Consider the following 19,102-nt stretch of genomic DNA (forward strand, 5'->3'; position numbering starts at 1 on the left):
AGGGAAGCTAAGGACACCTGGTGGTGGAACGATGAGGTCCAGAAGGTTATTAGGGAGAAGGACTGTTTCAGATGCCTATATCTGGACAGGAGTGCAGCTAACATGGAGAAGTATAAGGTGGCGAAGAAGGCTGCAAAGCGGGCGGTGAGTGAAGCGAGAGGTCGGGCGTATGAGGACCTCTACCAACGTTTAAACACTAAGGAAGGCGAAAGGGACATCTATAAGATGGCCAAGATTAGGGATAGGAAGACGAGGGATGTCGGCGAAGTCAAATGCATTAAGGACGGAGATGGTCAGCTTCTTGTGAAGGATGAGGCGATCAAGCGTAGATGGCGTGAGTACTTTGACAACCTTTACAATGGAGAGGTTGACAGCTCTACCATTGAGCTAGACGACTCCTTTGATGATACCAGCATGTGCTTTGTGCGACGTATCCAGGAGTGTGAGGTTAAGGAGGCGTTAAAAAGGATGAAAGTAGGCAAGGCGATGGATCCTGATGGTATCCCCATCGAGGTGTGGAGAGGCCTTGGAGACATAGCGATAGTATGGCTAACTAAGCTTTTCAACCTCATTTTTCGGTCAAACAAGATGCCCGAAGAATGGAGGCGGAGTATTTTAGTACCAATCTTTAAGAACAAGGGGGATGTTCAAAGTTGTACTAATTACTGCGGAATCAAGCTAATGAGCCATACTATGAAGCTATGGGAGAGAGTCATTGAACACCGCTTAAGAAGGTTGACAAGCGTGACCAAAAACCAATTTGGTTTCATGCCTGGGAGGTCTACCATGGAAGCCATCTTCTTGGTGCGACAGCTGATGGAGAGATACAGGGAGCAAAAGAAGGACCTTCATATGGTGTTCATTGATTTGGAGAAGGCCTATGATAAGATACCTCGGAATGTCATGTGGTGGGCCTTGGAGAAACACAAAGTCCCAATAAAGTACATTACCCTCATCAAGGATATGTATGATAATGTTGTGACAAGTGTTCGAACAAGTGATGGCGACACCGATGACTTTCCGATTAGAATAGGGCTACACCAAGGGTCAGCTTTGAGCCCTTATATTTTTGATTTGGTGATGGATGAGGTCACAAGGGATATACAAGGAGATATCCCATGGTGTATGCTCTTTGCGGATGATGTGGTGCTAGTCGATGATAGCCGAACGGGGGTTAATAGGAAGTTAGAGTTATGGAGGCGGACTCTAGAATCAAAAGGTTTTAGGCTTAGTAGAACTAAAACTAAATACATGAGGTGCAGTTTTAGTGCTACTAAGCAAGAGGATGGAGAGGTTAGCCTTGGTGGGCAGGTGGTACCGGAGAGAGACACGTTTCGATATTTGGGGTCCATGTTGCAGAAGGATGGCGATATCGATGAAGACGTGGGCCACCGAATCAAGGCTGGGTGGATGAAGTGGTGCCAAGCTTCTGGCGTACTCTATGACAAGAGAGTGCCACAAAAGCTAAAAGGCAGGTTTTATAGGACAGCTATCCGACATGCGATGTTGTATGGCGCGGAGTGTTGGCCAACCAAGAGACGACATATCCAACAGTTAGGTGTAGCAGAGATGCGCATGTTGAGATGGATATGTGGTCACACAAGGAAGGATCGGGTACGAAATAACGATATACGAGAGAGACTTGGGGTAGCACCGATTGAAGAGAAGTTGGTCCAGCATCGTCTCAGATGGTTTGGACATATTCAACGGAGGCCACCGAAAGCGCCGGTGCATAGCAGACGGATAAAGCGTGCTAAGAATGTTAAGAGGGGTCGTGGTAGACCAAACTTGACATGGGAGGAGTCCGTTAAGAGAGACTTGAAGGTTTGGAATATCGACAAAGACTTAGCCATGGACAGGGGTGCGTGGAAGTTAGCTATCCACGTTCCAGAGCCATGACTTGGCTTCGAGATCTTATGGGTTTCAACTCTAGCCTACCCCAACTTGTTTGGGACTGAAAGGCTTGGTTGTTGTTGTTGTTGTTGTATGCAATGAGTGATGTAATCCATGTCCTCAACTAGCAGAAAGCATCAAATTGCTCTTACAACAACTAGCAGAAAGCAGTAAATAGTTCTTACAACAACTAGCAGAAAGCAGTAAATAGTTCTTACAACTACAACATATAGCTCACATTACTCTAGGCCGCGAGCAAGGATCTCCTTCTGCTTAACTTGGTAGAACTGTTTTTGCACATCAGTCATACCACTAGTGCCGATGAGCATGACCCTCTCATCTAATTCAAACTGTCTCCGTGCATCCTCCCTCTCGTTTCGTGCATCCTCCTTCTTTTTGAGTGCAATCTCCTCTTTTCGCAATTCAAGTTGTTGCGTGTAGCGAGCATTTCTTGCCGCCTCTTCGATCTCATCCTTCTCTTGCTTTGCTGCCCACACAGTTTCTAATGACACCTTGCAAGCACTGTCATCAGCTTTACCTCTCTTGTCCTTCTTCACACCATCAGGTCTTTTCTCATGTTTAAGAGCATCAGTGCCTATCGAGGTAGCATCAGTACGTACCGAGGGTGCATCAGCCGGATCATTGGTGGCTGTGCCCGGACTTGCATCAATGGTCTTCTTTTGTTTCTTAAGAGAAGTTTCAAGTTCTCTTGTCTGTCACTTTGGATGCTTCGAAAACTCTGTATAGCAATGCATCAATGTGAAAGGCTTCTTTTTTTTAAGATCCATTTCCTTGAACAAAATGTGTGCATCGTTTGTCTGCACATATAAATATATTGTTAAAATATGCACAACACATATTGAATATTGCACATCACATACAGAAGTACAAGAAAGGCGCATACCTTTTCTTCTATAGGCCTTCCACTTTCGTGCCTATTTAAAATCTGCTGAAGGCAACCACAAAATTTAGAGGTCTCTTTGTTAATTAATGTGTAACGGCAATTGATTGCATTATCATTTCGCTCCGGCCATGATGATTCCTTGTGTCTGTTGTGGTACTCTGAAATTCTAGCCCAATAAACATCTCGATTTTGATCTGTTCCAACAATATCCAAACTTGTATTTGCCCATGCTGCTATGAGAACCTTGTCCTCATCACTAGACCAATTTTTCCCTTTGTTGGATTTTCCTTTCTGTGTTATTGCAGAACGATGCTGAGTCGATGGAGTTGCCTGCTCTCCAATTGGACTATCTGGTTGTGTTTGTGTGTAACCAAAATCAATGGTTTCCAAGAAGGTTTGGTCATCATCCATCTACAAGCAACCAATCCACAGCTATTTTAGACATTAAATTGACAGCAATATACAACAATATACCAAATTGACAGCAATATACAACCAACCCCCGTCGCTGCCTCTCCCCAGCCCATCGCTGCCTCTCCCCCGCTCGTCGCTCCCTTTCCTCCAGCCGCCCCCCGCATCCCGCACCTCCAGCCGTCGCCCGCATCCCGCACCTCCAGCCGCCAGATCTAGCGGCGTGCGGCCCCCCGTCCCCGCCCTCCCGCTCTTGAGCTCGGCCGGAGAGGAATTACCTTGGATGGCGGCCGGAGCAGAAACGCGACGGCGACCTCGGGGCGAGCTCTTCGGATCCTTCCTCCGGGCGGGCGCGGGACGACGCGAGCTCACGAGCGTGGCATGCTCGTGTTTAGTTTCACGCCTCCTACCGTCGTGGCTGGGCGTGGATGTTTTACACGCCTTTTACACGAGTCGCTGGGAGGTAAAAAACTACGAACATGGTATATATTTGGCATACACGTCCATATAGAGGATCCACCAGAGATGCTCTAAGAGGATCACGAGATCTATGGCCCTTGTTGCCGTCAGCAGCCAATGTGTAAAGCTTTTGTTCGGTAATTCGCAAGTGACACGGCGAGGCATCAAGACCATCAAGCCCACCCCAAGAGTAGGCCATCCGCGAGCACGACAATGCCTCCACACAATGACAAATTTAGAAATAAAATGGAGGGTGGCTTAAAGTTAACATAAGAAAAAATAAACGCTCTTAGCCTGTACTCATAATTGTATAGTCCAAATAACTTCAAAATTTTCGAGATTGCAAGGCAAGAAGACCCGCTGTTTTGATTTTTAAGCCTAAAATAAATATTCTACTATGTACTAATGTAGTACTTTCTGTGTCCCAAAAATTTTGTCTTAGATTTATTTAAAAATAAATGTATCAAAATATTAAAACGTGACTAGATACATTCATATCTAAACAAATCTAAGACAAAAAATTTGGGACAAAGGAAGTATATTTTTGGAGGGTAGGATTCAGCCTCTTGAAGCCACTGCCTCCACATCCATGGTTTGAATGGATGGTGCCGGAAAGACCTTGGGTGGGCACCGGAAACCCTTGCGACAAGGAGGACATGAACTTTTTTCACGCCCTCACGAAGGTCACGATCGAAGATGGGCACAAGGGGAGTTCCTGGGAGTCGGCCTGGCTTGATGGGCTGAGACCTAAGCTCATTGCACCACTAATTTTTGACATTTTCAGAAGCAAAAGGTGGAGTGTAAGGAAGGCAATTCAGAATGGTGCATGGGTGAAAAAAATCAATTCTCAAATGGTCTAAGAGTGGCACACATCCAGGAATTCATCTCGCTTTAGACTTTGATGTCCCAGGTGCAACTGCAAGACAACCATCCTGACACCATCACTTGGAAACTCACCACCTCGGGGCATTACTTGGCGGCCATTGCATACAAAGCGCAGCTCTGCGGCATCTTAGCTTCTAGCTTCAAGAGCACGATTTGGAAGTACTGGACACCACCAAAATGCAAGTTCTTTGTCTGGTTGATTTCTCATAATCGTGTTTGGATGGTCGACCGCCTTGCCAAGCATGGTTGGTCAAATTGTGGTAGCTTCCCACTGTGCAACCAAGTTCCGAAGTCGGCGGCACACCTACTTTTTCAATGTAGATTCTCTATAAGGGTGTGGATCATGGTGCGCGATTGGTTTCAGCTAGAAGGGTTCCACCCAAATACTTGGCATCGGTTCGAAGATGTCCAATCTTGGTGGTACGCAACCATGATGGCTTTGGACATCGTAAGGCTATGGCTTCTATTACAATGCTTGTGTCTTGGGAGATATAAAACAAGCGCAATGCAAGGATCTTCAATAACAAGTTCGCCATATCAACAATAATCATGGTCAATATCCGATGCTAGGCGAAGAATTTGGGGTTGGCAGTCGCAATCCATTTGTGTAATCTTATTCCGGGAGAGTAGGTTTTTGTTTTACCAGCTTGCCTTAGGGCAGCTAAATCTGTTCTAAACTCTCTTAATTAATGAACGCGGCAAATCATTTGCCCTTCTAAAACACACACACACACACACGTTCCATTCGAAGGTTAAGATGCCGAGCATGAGTTAGGAAGAGAACGTCTCCGCATCAATCAGCAGTGCTATCAATAACATCCCCGAGACATGTGACCAAAAGAGCTCAGCCTCTCACCATGCACTCATAGTGAATCCAGACATTCAAATGAGTGCTAGTATACAACAAACGGACACACCGCGGAAATATCACCAGTACTTCAGGCCATTGCAATATCACAGACCGTCCTAGCTATCTGTAACTGTAACGGTGGACATTTGATCATTCTCCCGAAAAGAATTCATAGGCCTCCTCGTATTTCTCTAGCACAACATTGTAGAGCGGATGAATTGGCTCTAGCAAGTTCGAATATGGGCCAAGCATGTGCTGCGGCAAGGGGCATGAATCGGAACCGGTCATTGCGCTGTACTGGCTAACTGAGAGGCCGCTCAGGCAGTAACACGAGTGGTAGTGATCTCTGTTCTTTCCAGGTTTATCCCTCAATCCTCCCTCTAGCACCTGCGTGTTTCAGCATATGTAGTTTCAATTACGATCTAGGAATTTCACATCTAAAGGATTATATCTCATCATGAAATGAATGTACGAAAATTTGAAGTTCTGAAAATAGAAACCCTAGATATCCATCTATGCAAGAAATAAGATGTTTTTGTTTTCACCTGTGCGCAAAGCAGGATGTATTGTTGCAGAGCAATGTTGTGGAACAGCGGGCCTATTTGGTTGCTCTGCTTCATGAAATCAAATCCAAACTTCACATAATCCACTGTCACAAAACACAAATACACAAAATGGTGAAACAAATCAAGATCAGATCCAACACCTTATAAATCAAAGCACTACCCACTAGTATGTAACACAGGTTATGAATCACTATAAATTTGTAGTATTAAGTTAGAGGGTGCTTGGATCCAAGGGACTAAAACTAGTCTGACTAAAACTAGTCTCTTTAAGAGGCTAAAGTTCCAAGCACCCCTGACTAAAGAGAGGCTAAAACTAGTCTTGAGGCTAAAATCTTTTAGTCAGGGTACCCCTACTAAAATGTGCATTAGTCCTCTCCCTCCTCATTTAACTCCTCGGGCAAGTTTTGGATTGGAGGGTTTGGAGGATAATAAATGCTCATTAACTTGATTTTAGTCTGTTTAGTATTTGGATCCAAGCATGGGTGAGGCTAGCAAGTTTTAGTCTCATTACTTTTAGTCATGGGACTAAAATGTATCCAAGCACCCTCTTAGCAAATATCTGCCAAAGGTACCACCTGTTAGGAAGTATTAGTATTAGTCTAGGAGTCCTTATTAGTCTATTAGTATTAGTCTAGGAGTCCTTATTAATCTATGTTTACTTTCCTTGCACCTCAAGTCATGTGTAATATATATATGCCCTTTGGGCCTTCAATAAACATAAGTTGCATATTCCTAACATGGTATTAGAGCCTTTGATCAATTTTTCGCACGCGCAACTCGTGCTCCGATCCTCCTCCACGCAGCTCTTGTTCTCATCCTGCTGCTGCTCATCCGCCGATCCCTCCTGCCGGCGTTTCCCCCTTCTCCCCTGGCGCCAGGTCCCAGGATTTCTCCCGCCGGCGCTCCTCCAAGAACGCGCCTCCTCCTCGGGCGCCAGGATTTCTCCCGCCGGTGCTCCTCCAGGAACATGCCTCCTCCTTGTCTGCTCCCGCAGGCTCCACTCGCAGCCTCCAGCGAACGCCAGATCTCACCGGATCGGATCGGCTGCGTGAGCTCGGCCCTGCCCAGCGCGTCCTCCACCATCCAGTCTTGCGTCGCCGGATCCGCCCGCACCATCCATTCTTGCGTCGCCGGATCCGCCAGAAGTGGCTCTGCTCCCAGACTTGCCCGCGGCTCTGCTCCCAGACGCGGCTCTCTGCAGGCCGCCCTCCAGCTCCCGATCTGATCCCCTCCAGCTCTCTGCAGGCCGCCCTCCAAGCCCGATCTGATTCCCTCCAGCCGCCCCCAGGGTCCCGATCCAACTACTGGTTACCCCAATCTCGCCGGATCCTGCTGGCTCTCTGATCTCTGATTCCTAAAAAAAATGTCTGCTGTATTCGGCTACGTTGTTGTTCCTCGTTGTCCGGTGATCTTTGATGGCACTAACTACACCGAGTTCATTGGCTTCATGCGCATTCGCATGCGTGGCATCCGTCTATGGGGTTTTCTTTCTGGCGAGGTCTGTTGTCCGCCATGTCCGGTTCCTCCCATGGCTCCTACTCCGCCGACCCCACCGGCTCTTCATGCGGCTGCTACTCAGGCCGCAAAGGATGCGACTAAGCTTGCTGATGAGGCCATTGTAAGTGCTTATGATGAGAAGGTCTTGGCTTATAAGGAGGCTCTTCAGGTGTATCACGGTGATCTGTCCGCTTACACCCAGTGGCTTGATGATGATGCTCGTGTTGCAGCTGTTCTCACTGCTAGTGTTCTGCCTCAGTTTGGCTCCGAGTTTTTGGGCCTTCCTACTGCCTTTGAGATGTGGACTCGCCTTCGTCAGCGCTATGCGCCCTCTGGTGATGCCTTATACCTCTCCGTGGTTCGTCAGGAGCATGCTCTTCAGCAGGGTGACTCTACTGTTGATGACTTCTATGCACAGAGTTCTGCTATCTGGCGCCAGCTCGATTCTCTTCGCACTGCTGGTTGTCGTACTTGCCCCTGTTGCCAGGCTGTCCAGACCAACTTGGAGTTTCATCGCGTCTACGAGTTCCTGTCTCGGCTCCTTAAGGAGTTTGAGCCTCGGCGTGCTCAGTTGTTTGCTCGTGGCCGTATTTCTCTCATGGAGGCGCTTTCTGAGATTCGTGCTGAGGAGACTCGCTTACGTGGTGCTGGTTTGCTGGAGGTTCCCTTGGTGCTCGCTGCTCGGGCTACTTCTACGCCCCCTGCTGCACCGACCCCTTCTCACTCGAGTGCTCCGCCGCTCTTGCCCACTCCTTCTGGAGGTTCAGGTCGCCCCCATCCACATTGTGGCTACTGCAACAATGATGGTCATATTGAGTCCCACTGCTACACGAAGAAGAAACACTTGCGCCAGGCGCAATCCTCATCTACAGAGACTTCGTCATCTACCTCGACAACTTCAGCCATCGCTTTGACTGAGCAGGATATTCTGCGACTTAAGCGCCTACTCGTTGCTTCAGGTTCTTCCTCGACGGGTACTGCTGGTATTCTGACTCAGGCTTCCCACACTGAGCAACCACCTTCTACACAGTCAGGACTGTCTCACGCACACTCTGGTTGGAATTGGCCTTCGCCGCCATGATATTATTTTTTCTCTTCCGCTGCCATCATCCAGAATCTAGTGTGTTTCTAGTTTTCTTTGTTTTCCGTTGTGTCCACCAAATCCATTGAAATTTTGTGTTTTCTCATGCCATGCAAGTCCTGATCCTTTCTATGCAACTTTTGTGGCCTACTTGCCCTTGTTGTTTTCTATAGAATTTTCTGGACTTCTTTTGCATTGTCGATCTACGTCCATCGTGCCTTATCCGTCGAGCTTCTTTCGCCGACGGTTGTCGTGGACTATGATTTTCTGCACAATGCTTTATTCTCTTGATGTGCCATCTTCTTTTGACAACCCATCTTCTCTTGGTACTTATGTTGTATCTTCAAGTGATGCGGTGTCTTCCTCTGATGTGCCATCTCTTCGGTGTCTTCCTCTTGATGTGCAATCTTCTTTTGACAACCCATCTTCTCTTGATACTTATCTTGTATCTTCAAGTGATGCGGTGTCTACCTCTGATCTGCCATCTCTTCGTTCTCTCCTTCGGCGACTCGACAAGTTTTGAAGACTCTTCATGCTACGACGACACTCTCAAGACGCGGATTTGGATTATCATTGTTTTTTAGTATTACACTTCTTCAAATGCAATGCTATTGCATACGCTTTGCATTTGAGGGGGGGTGTTAGGAAGTATTAGTATTAGTCTAGGAGTCCTTATTAGTCTATTAGAGCATCTCCAACAGCCGCGCTATACAAGCGCCGCGCCGTAAAAAAGGCTGTATTTAGCGCGCGCGCGACGCGGCGGCAGCTCCAGCGGGCACGCAAAAACGGCGCGCGCGCCATTTCCAATTGAGCGCGCTGGCCTAAACGCAATCCCGCGCCCATTATTTGTTGCGCCGGCTCCCGCACACGCGACTCTCCCGCGCTCGCTCCTTCTTTCTTCTGCGCTCTCTCCTGCTCTCTCCTGCGCTGGCTGTGCACTCTCTGCGCTCGCTCTGCACTCTCGCGACCGCCCCCATCCGACCGCGCCGCCGCCGCCGCTCGCGCCACCGTTCGGCGCTGCCCCGGCCTATCCCCGAGCCGCCCGCGCCCGCCCGCGCTTCCCCGGCCTGTCTCCGCTGCGGCCGCCGCCCGCGCCCCCCGTTCAGGCGCTTCCCCGGCCTCCCCGCGCCGCCGCGCTTCCGCCCCACCCCTCCTAGTCCGGCCGGCCCTCGCGCGCCTCCGACGTCCGAGGAACAGCGCCCCACCGCTCGCTGCCGCGCCGCGCCCGCAAGGTGTTCGACAAAACGCCTACAAGGTATGTATTGCTTCAAATTTATGAATTTGGTGCATGTTTTGAATTGTAGTTTTTTATAGTGTAGTATTGAACATTGTAGATGAGTTCGTCGTATGATTCTTCCGAAGAAGAATTTGATATGGAAGAGGAGGATCTTGTAATGATCATAGCTATGCATATCAATAAAAAACCGAAGCACGGTGGTTCGGTTATGGGTCGGGAAAATTTTTGGAGAGATAGGATTGATGCCCATAACAGATTGATGAATAACTATTTCGTGGAGAATCCCACATCCCACAACATGATCATCGAGAATGAGCGTGGCCAAGATGTAGACTACTCACAGTATGAGCTCTTGGGACATCCCGTGCGAGTGCGACGGAGGGCTGAAAGGGTTGCCCGTTTTGTTGCCTCGTATCATGCCATTCGGCGTCCCGCAACACACAATGATCTTCAGAAGGATCTGAGTGAAGAGTGGTGGGCATGGCATGGACGACAAAGAGCATGATTTGATTGCATTATTTGTATTGAATTGTTCATGAACTATTGGTTGTGTTTATTGCATTATTTGTTGTACTGAACGAGAAACTATTTGTTTGAGTTGTAATAACTATTTATTGTTGATTTATTTTGTTTGTTTGATCGTTTTTCTCACTATTTTTTGAAATGTATATGTGATTTGTGCCTGCTGCGCGCGCTGCATTTTTGGGCGCTGCTGGAGCGCGGCGCGCGCGCTGCATTATAGCGCGGCTGTTGGAGCCAGCGCCTATCCCTGCGCTAAACCAGCCGGCGCGCGCGCTGTAAAAACATTTTTTGGGCGCGGCGCGAAGCGCGGCTGTTGGAGATGCTCTTAGTATTAGTCTAGGAGTCCTCATTAGTCTATGTTTACTTTCCTTGCACCTCAAGTCATGTGTAATATATATATGCCCTTTGGGCCTTCAATAAACATAAGTTGCATATTCCTAACACCACCAGGCAAACATGGTGACCAAATGACACTAGTGCAGTAATACACATTAATAATGAACATACAAATATACAAAAATTTGAAAACAACAATAATCACACCATATTGAATTGCCGAACCCCAACTCATCACAATTCCAAAAGAGAAAGTTTATCTTTCTTCACTGTGTTACAGTTTATAAAGTCAGCAAACAAGAGATATAAGCATGGTATTTAATGTACATATAACAGGGAATCTCAGTCAACTAATTATTTCACCAGATATTTGAAGCAGAAATATGTTACTAATAATAAAGAAAAGCACATTGGTCTCACAAGATAATTTTCAATAAGTACTGAGCATAAGATAGTTACCAATAGGAGATTTTTCTGAAGCCAACCCAGATGAGCTGGTCCCACAAGCATCATCTACTGAGGATAATTTGCTGGAGTACGATGGTTTAGATTGTTCAGCAACAACTGTCATCAGCTTTTGTGCTAAAGCAATAGCAGCTCCCTGGACATACACAAGACATCGGTCATATATGGAGCAGAACATGTGGCTAAAAATGAAATATGATAGCTGTATTTTACCTGCCAAAAGGAGTAGCAACCATCAACCAATTTATTTGTCCGTCCTTGGAATCCACATTCCACTCCTTGACGAAATGCCACCCAGCCCTAAACGGTGAGGACCTAGTTAGTGTTGCAACAAACAATGATGTAACAACAAATTACATATGTGGCTGCAAAGCAAAAGTTCATATATTTCCTAGAAAAAGGTCCACTTTTCAATCTAGAACTTCCGCAAAAGTGCACTTCCAACTCCAAGCTCCTGCAAAAGTAACCTCCCAACTTTGAACTCTAAAATCGTCTTGAGTTGCAACCATGAAATAGCAAAATGGCCTGTTTTACAACCTTGGTTGGTTTGACAACTGGCTTTGGCTGATGTGGATATCATGCCATTGTCACAACATCAAACAAACCAGTCCCGTGCCATATCTCTCCCTCAGTTTTCTCTTTCTTCTCCCTCTTTACTGTTTCATGGAAATTAAGAGATTTTTGATACTTGCAAAACCACCCAAGGTTGTGAAATGGACAGTTCCGGTCGTATGTTTTGGTTGTTAGACTTGTCTGCTGACATGGTAGTAACGCAGTGAACACATGGCATCCACAGCAGTCAAAAATACTTGGAAAACCACCCAAGGTTGTGAAAAGTGGACAGTTTCAGTTGTTACGTGTTGCAACTAGGACAATTTTAGAGTCAGTTGAGGGTTGACAAGTTGACCTTTTTCTATTCCGAACAATACAACAAACAGATTTTAAAATAAAAATCCGATACGTTTCTCCTTTACATAATTGAAGACCAAAGGGCCAAGTTCAACTAATTGCAAGCAAATTAGGACAACACATACACACACAGAGAACAACAGAAGGAAAACTGAACGAGGTAAGAGGAGGAATCTTACAATCAAGCTAGGCAAATCGAGTTTCTCCACTTCATTAAGCAGGACCATTGCAGCCAGGCCACAAAAAGTGTACCTTGTCAAAGCAAATTTTATTTGAACTTCTTAACAGATACATTCAGAAAATCATCAGAGACCATCTTTAGAAACGTACCCACCATGAGCTTCAGCAGAAGGCTCCCCCGCAATCCCACCTTCATAAGTTTGACAACTGGGGCATGCAGTGTATGAATCAACTGATCATTCTATAGAAAAAAATAACTGAACAAACCAACCAGATATTTTGCAATTGCAAAACTGAAAATCACATTAAGCAAAGCAAACCTTGCTATGTAGTTCCCAACACCTCTTGCCAGTTTATCATCAAGAACGTTCACGAGGCTGGCGACCTAAATCTCAACAAGCAAAATATTAGAAAACGGCAACATTAACATTATGAACTACAAGAAACTCACCGATATTGCAGTATAGCAAGCACGGACATCAACTTCACCACCATCATGCATTCTGGTTGAAAGATTTTTGATGGATTAACAGACATTAGTTGGACGGAACTTGGTATGGAAATAGTATTTTCCTTGCCCTATGCACTATCGAGAAAACGCACACCTGAAAGCACCTGATTTGTCCTTCATTAGAAGCATAAACTTGTACAGATTTTCCCTGATTGACAACTTAGAACTGTTAAGAAAACAACACAGATATAAATAACATCTTCCCAAGAGCAGACATAAGAGTTACCTTTTTATTGATGATAGTGCTTTTTCACTCCCTATGGTTACAAGTGTATTTACAGCAGCATACGATGTAGCGAGATGAGGTAACTATCAAAGAAAAGGTGAGCAAAAGGATGAAACAAAAAAACTGGCCAGTGGAAATTATCATCTTGAATGAGTAAATAAACATGAATCCGAATCGGTAGAGAAAGATGAATGCTATCTCTGAACTTCCAAAAGATGGACAAACAAAACCACTACAAAAGCTAGCTTTGCCGACTACAGCAGATTTCTTGAGTTATATGAACACACAGATATATATTTCATATAAACCTATCTCTGAAGCTCTTATCACTAAAATGGTCTGTCGAAGGTATTTTGTCTATTCATGCGAACATGTCAAGTAGCCTAGAACGGTCTAAGCACTCATTTTGAAGCAAACATTTGAAAGTAACGTCAGATCCAATAACACTACAGTCCAGCATTCCAATGACCTGTTCCAAATTCCATGGTTGCCTAAAATTGTATTTCAAAAACTAATACAAAAGATTAACCAACCTAAAGCTATTACCGAAGCTAAATGTGGGGAATTAAAAAAAGTTTGAGGTTAGAGCAAACCTGCCCAGGTCCACCACCATATCCACCATGTTTGTCCTGAAACAATTATAATTAAGCCATCATAAGAGACAAAATGGTAATATTAAGAAATTAGTGTATCTGCAAAAGGGTATCTTCAGTGCTTTAATTATGACCAATACTACTTGTATTTTTCAGTATAAAAAATTATATTGCTGCAAAAGCTTCTAAGGGACAACCTAACCATAGAACAAAGTAAAATAAAGGTTATTTTCTTGTCCATCCTTGTAGGAAGCAATGTTGTTCAACTGAAGCATGAGTGCTATATAATTTATCAGATTTAAGATTTATTGTATTCTGCAACCAGAGTATATTGTCTGAGCAACTTATTTATTAGTTTTTAGTATGTATATATGCAGAATGACACATGGATTGAGAGATTTATTCATCTAGCCCCACCACCTTAAGCAGTTTGGCAAAGCTGTTCCATTCAATCTTGTTTCTCATATCAGCAAAGAAGAGAGGAAGTTTGAAACAAAGCCTTAAACAGTCTGATTGTAAAGTTTTCAACTTATATATCCTTAAGCACAAGTGTTATAAAAAATTAGCTGCAAACCAAAGAACAATATCCATACAATTATATCATAACAGATCAACAAACCTGGCATCGAGACAAGAAGTCCACAATATCGTTCTCGAGGTCATCGTCAAGCGTTTCATCCAGCAATGCAAGCCCATGAACCATCCAATAGCATAACCAAGGTCGGCTGGAATAACCAGAAGAAATTGTAAGCAAAATATAAACCAGGGACGGCACTTGAGTTAATTCAACACTAGAGAAGTAATACTTGGCATCGAGCACATGGAAGCTAGGTGCAAGATGCCTCAGCCCTTTCGTCAAATACTCGACATGCTGATCGCGCCAGAGCTCCAGCCTGCAGCAAAAAAAATAAAAAAAATCAAAGCTCGGTATACGTAAGGTGAGAACATCATAGTCTCAAGTCAGTTCCTGTCAGAATTAAAGGGCCACTTATACAACACCTATTTGGCAGCAGTTATGCTTCTTAACTTATGAGCAAAAAATTCGGTACCACACTCAAGCAATTCCTCCCCCCATCTGCTACATACGTGGATTTATCAGCGAGCTTCCAGCTCCGAGCAGAAGTCAAGCAAGCCTATCTGATCTCCGCACCAACCAAGCCCTGAAGCCCATCTCTCGCACCCAAGCCCGTGCCACTCCCCTCCCAAACACCGCGAACAGCGGGCTAGTAGCTAAAGAGAAGTACTGATATGGAGAGTGCTTGAGGAGGGGCCCTTACACGGCGGACTTGGCGTTGGGCGCGGCGTCGAAGAGGACGCGGTAGATGTCGGCTACCCGCGCCTCCACCTTCATCTGCTCCACCTGCGTCACGGTGAGCCGGGGCAGCTCCGCGGCCGATTCGTCCTCCGACGGGTCTCCCCCGGCGGGAGGCGGCTGCGGCTGCGTCCGCGACGAGGAATCCATAGGCGCGGCGGAGGCGGGCGGAGGCTGGCCGTCGCTCGGCTGCGTGCCGCGGCTGCGAGCTCCGTCTCCTTGCGGCCACGAGGATCTCAGGGAAAGGCGAACCATGTGGGAGCTTAGTCCATGGAGTGGGGAAGTAGAAGAAATTGGATGCCGACAAAGGGATGAAGGCCTGAAAGTGAAAAGCCCAGCCCAGTAGGCAGCGCAGCCCAGTGGACCGGCCCAGCTTCGGGGCGAGGCCGCGTGCTATACCCGTCCGTCCGGCTCGAGCGGGCGGAACATTCAGGCATTCCCACCATCACACCGCGCCGCCGCCCCGGCCGCCGCACCACCGTAGGGCAACCTCCTCTTTCCGCTTGGCGGCTGGGGCTCTTCGCCCCCCGCGAGGGTTTTCGCCGCGCACGGAGCAGCAGGGGCACGCCGCGCTGAGAGGTTGAGGGAGATGGCTGCCATGGTTGGAGCGCGCAGGGCCCTCCTCGCCGCCCGCTACTCCCCTCGCGGCGAGCTCGCGGCCGCGATCCTCTCCCCCGCCCGGCGCGTCGATTCGCCGCACAGGTACCGCACGCTCGCGCCAGGTCCTTGGACCAGTCTTCCCCTGACCACTAATCATGGTTTCATCGTCCAGTGGTTTAGTCCTGTCTGTGAACTTGTGTTCATTTGCGATAAGTAGAAACAAAGCCACATGAGTTAAACAATAGATTTTTTTTCCCCAAAAAATGTGTAGTGCAAGCAATCAACTTCGGTTGGAGCTTCAGATGGCAGATAGACGGAACACATACGCCCACTCTCATGACACCTTATAATTTCAAGTGTGCTGAAACTAGCCTGACACTTCAATCCTTATAATTTCAGTGTTCACACAGCCAAACAGATTGCTTTGACCCCTCCAAATGGCCAATATGATTTCTTCGACGCATGCTTCTTGCCTGGACATTAACATGCTGTGCTTGCTCTTCTGTTTCAGTCTTCCAGCTGAAAGAGGATGCCCGCGTTTTTTGGTTCCACGTCGAGGCGCTGGCAGTCTGGCATCCGAGCAAATTGATGGAGACTATCACCGTGATTGGGGGGTGCAAAACGCAGGGAGCTACGGAGGAGAGTCCCGCTCAAAACACTCGCCTGATCATTTCAGTCGCCCCTTGCAGAGGGATCCCCATTCAGCTCATTCTTCAGAAGGCATTGATAGAAATAAAGGTGTGCATGCTGATGTCGCTGTCAATGCGCATTATGGAGGCAATTCTGAACAACCTTACCAGAGCGGTGGATCATTTGGCTTACCAGATAGTCGCCAGCCATATACCAGTCCAAGAGTGAATAACGAGCCACGTGGATATACTGCCAGGCAATCGTATGGGGGCAATAGTGCATATGGCCACCAGAACCCCAAGGGCGATATACCAAGTGCTCATCAGCAGCATGGTGTCACACCTGCTATTAATGGCCTTTCTGCAGATGGTAATGTGCAAAGGGGTCGTGACGTTACTGGATATGATTGCAGCTCTGGATACAATTCCCGAAGTAACCAGGAGAGCTATACTAGTGAGCAGTATGGATATGGCCCGCCAATACTGTCACATCAAAGCTCAACTGGAAGTGACCAGCAAGTCTTTCAGCAACAGAAGGTTGATCGAATATCTAATGGTAATTACTTCAACAAGCCTCGCAATTCTGCCTCACAGTATCCAACTCCAAGCAGTTCTCATAAGGAGCATGTTGCAGGATCTCAACAAGGCCACAATGGTGATTTTGGATACTATACCAGGCAGCCTGATCAGGCAAGTAGTGCATACAATCGCCCAAGTCCTAATGGAGGTCCACCAAGTACTCATCAGCAGCACAATGGCATTGGATATGCCACACACAACTTTGGTTACAACACCCAAAGTAACCAGCAGAATTATAATGGTAGGCAGAATGGATACGGTCCTTCAGGACAATCATATCAAAGCTTAACTGGAAACGTTCAGCAGCAGAATGATTATCAAAGTCATGATCATGCAAATAGGCCTGTGAATTCTGCCTCACAGTATCCGAATACTAGCCATTTCCATAAGGAGCATGTTCCAGGATTCCAGCAAGGCCACAAAGGTGATTTTGGATACAATGCTTCACAAGCATATCAGAGTCATTATACCATTAACAAAATTGACACGCATAGAATTCATCGGGAGCGTTTCATGAATGTAAACACAGATGTACAGCACAGCCATAATAGAACTTATCCAGAACCACATTCAGATATTCAACCTATTACGTCAGCTGAGAACAACTTGAGCAGTACACCCTACCAAGATAACATGTATTTCCAGCATTCACTGCCTGGCAGCCTGCCAAATGATGGATCACCTTCTGAAGTATCTAATGAAGTCAGCGGCATATCCAAAGGTACTATTGAGGAACTGGATAAGTTATGTGAAGACGGGAACATAAAAGAAGCTTTGGAAGCTCTACCGGTGCTGCAAGGAAAAGGCATTGTACTGCATGCTCCTCAATACTTTAAACTGATGCAAGCATGCGCTGATGCATCTGCTCTTGCAGAAGCAAGACAAATACATAATCAAATATCTCAATCAGAACTAGCTGTTGACATAGATGTTAACAACAAAATTTTGGACATGTATGCTAAATGTGCCTCGATGGAAGATGCAAAGAAACTTTTCAGTACTATGGCGCAGCATGATTTGACATCTTGGAGCACTATAATCTCAGGGTTTGTGCATAATGGTCTTGGTGAAGAAGCAACTGACTTCTTTGATCGTTTTAAGCAGACAGGAGATAAGCCGGATCCTGGCATGTTCACACATGTATTTTTGGCCTGTGGAATTTTGGGATCGGTTGACGAGGGCATGTTGCATTTTGAATCAATGCAGAAGGATTTTGGTATAACTCCTTCCGTCGATCACTATGCCAGCATTGTTAATATGCTTGGCCAGTCTGGCTATGTTGATGAAGCTCGTGAATTTATTGAACGGATGCCTACGGAACCGAGCGTCGATATCTGGGAAAGTTTGATGAATATGTGCCGACTTAATGGATACTTGGAGCTGGGAGATCGTTGTGCTCAGATTATAGAACGCCTGGATCCTTCTAGGCTGAATGAGCAGTCTAAAACGGGTCTTTTCCCTGTAAATGCTTCAGACCTTGCAAAGGAGAAAGAGAGGAAGAAGGCTAATACTGCTGAAGCTAGGAGCAAAGTTCATGAATACAGAGCAGGGGATCGATCCCATCCAGAAACCCTTAAGATCTATGAAGAGCTGAGGTACTTGGCGGCTCATATGAAGGAGGCTGGTTATATTGCGGATACTCGATTTGTGCTTCACGACGTTGATCCAGAAACTAAAGAGGATGCCTTGCTAGCTCACAGTGAGAGGCTAGCCGTTAGTTATGGTCTTATAACCAGTGCTGCTCGTTCCCCAATTCGGGTTATCAAGAATCTTCGCTCCTGTGGTGATTGCCACACAGCTTTGAAGATAATCTCTAAGCTTGTTGGCCGTCAGATCATTGCGAGGGACGCAAAGAGGTTCCACCATTTTGAAAATGGTTTGTGCTCTTGCAAAGACTATTGGTAAACAGAATGGGACGTGTCTACACTGTTATCAAATTTAATAGGTTGAGAACCAAAATCGGTTGTGTAAATCCTGAAGGTATGTTGCCTATGAAACATTTGGTTTAACCACAGGTTTCATGTCAAGGACACGGTGTATCCTATCCTCTATGTAACATCCTATTAGTGTTCTAGTCTGGAATTTGTTAGCTTGAAGCATTCTTTGTCTGATGATGCTCCCTCACAATTCGTTACATGTCATAAAAAACTAATGATACAAACTATGGATACACTTGGTTTGTGAGTATTCTGTAGTTCATGCTTGTTGGTAACTTTGATTGTGCTAAAGTACTTGTATGACTTTTGTACTCCTTGATTTACTGAACCTTTAACTCACAGCATAGACAATTTGGCACGGTCCTTTACTGGGAGCCTTTCTGTTTTCGTGTTCCCATAAGATGATAAGAGGATTTTTAGTTATTCCGTGTATCAGGAGGATCTGTGCACCGTTTATTAGTTATTCCGTGTATCAGGAGGATCTGTGCACCATTTTCGGTGATACGAAACTGATATTGTT

The 19,102-nt window shown here is 46.1% G+C and overlaps 2 protein-coding genes and 1 pseudogene across 3 annotated transcripts; 1 reads left to right on the top strand and 2 right to left on the bottom strand.

Annotated features, from left to right (window-relative positions):
- Window positions 1–2,030: 2,030 nt before the first annotated feature.
- LOC123441887 lies at window positions 2,031–3,866 on the bottom strand (annotated as a pseudogene).
- Window positions 3,867–5,323: 1,457 nt separating this feature from the next.
- Window positions 5,324–15,096, bottom strand: LOC123444351 (protein farnesyltransferase subunit beta). The gene is made up of 14 exons (XM_045121041.1): window positions 14,803–15,096; window positions 14,332–14,418; window positions 14,145–14,250; window positions 13,526–13,561; window positions 12,933–13,015; window positions 12,801–12,854; window positions 12,647–12,698; window positions 12,516–12,580; window positions 12,346–12,402; window positions 12,195–12,267; window positions 11,320–11,406; window positions 11,101–11,242; window positions 5,948–6,051; window positions 5,324–5,789 (listed from the first exon to the last, which is right to left on the bottom strand). The coding sequence occupies exons 1-14, from the start codon at window positions 15,090–15,092 to the stop codon at window positions 5,553–5,555; spliced, it is 1,473 nt and encodes a 490-aa protein (XP_044976976.1). The 5' UTR covers window positions 15,093–15,096; the 3' UTR covers window positions 5,324–5,552.
- Window positions 15,097–15,264: 168 nt separating this feature from the next.
- On the top strand, window positions 15,265–18,873 carry LOC123444352 (pentatricopeptide repeat-containing protein At4g32450, mitochondrial-like). Of its 2 annotated transcripts, XM_045121043.1 has the most exons (3): window positions 15,271–15,539; window positions 15,949–16,622; window positions 16,701–18,873. In XM_045121043.1, exons 1-3 carry the CDS (start codon window positions 15,427–15,429, stop codon window positions 18,548–18,550), a joined length of 2,637 nt encoding a protein of 878 aa, XP_044976978.1. In that variant the 5' UTR covers window positions 15,271–15,426; the 3' UTR covers window positions 18,551–18,873. The 2 variants fall into 2 exon arrangements, with proteins under 2 accessions (XP_044976977.1, XP_044976978.1); XM_045121042.1 differs by having other exon boundaries at window positions 15,265–15,539; window positions 15,949–18,873.
- The last annotated feature ends 229 nt before the right edge of the window (window positions 18,874–19,102 follow it).

Source organism: Hordeum vulgare, chromosome 3H, assembly GCF_904849725.1.
Source record: "Hordeum vulgare subsp. vulgare chromosome 3H, MorexV3_pseudomolecules_assembly, whole genome shotgun sequence".
Lineage (NCBI taxonomy): Eukaryota > Viridiplantae > Streptophyta > Magnoliopsida > Poales > Poaceae > Hordeum > Hordeum vulgare.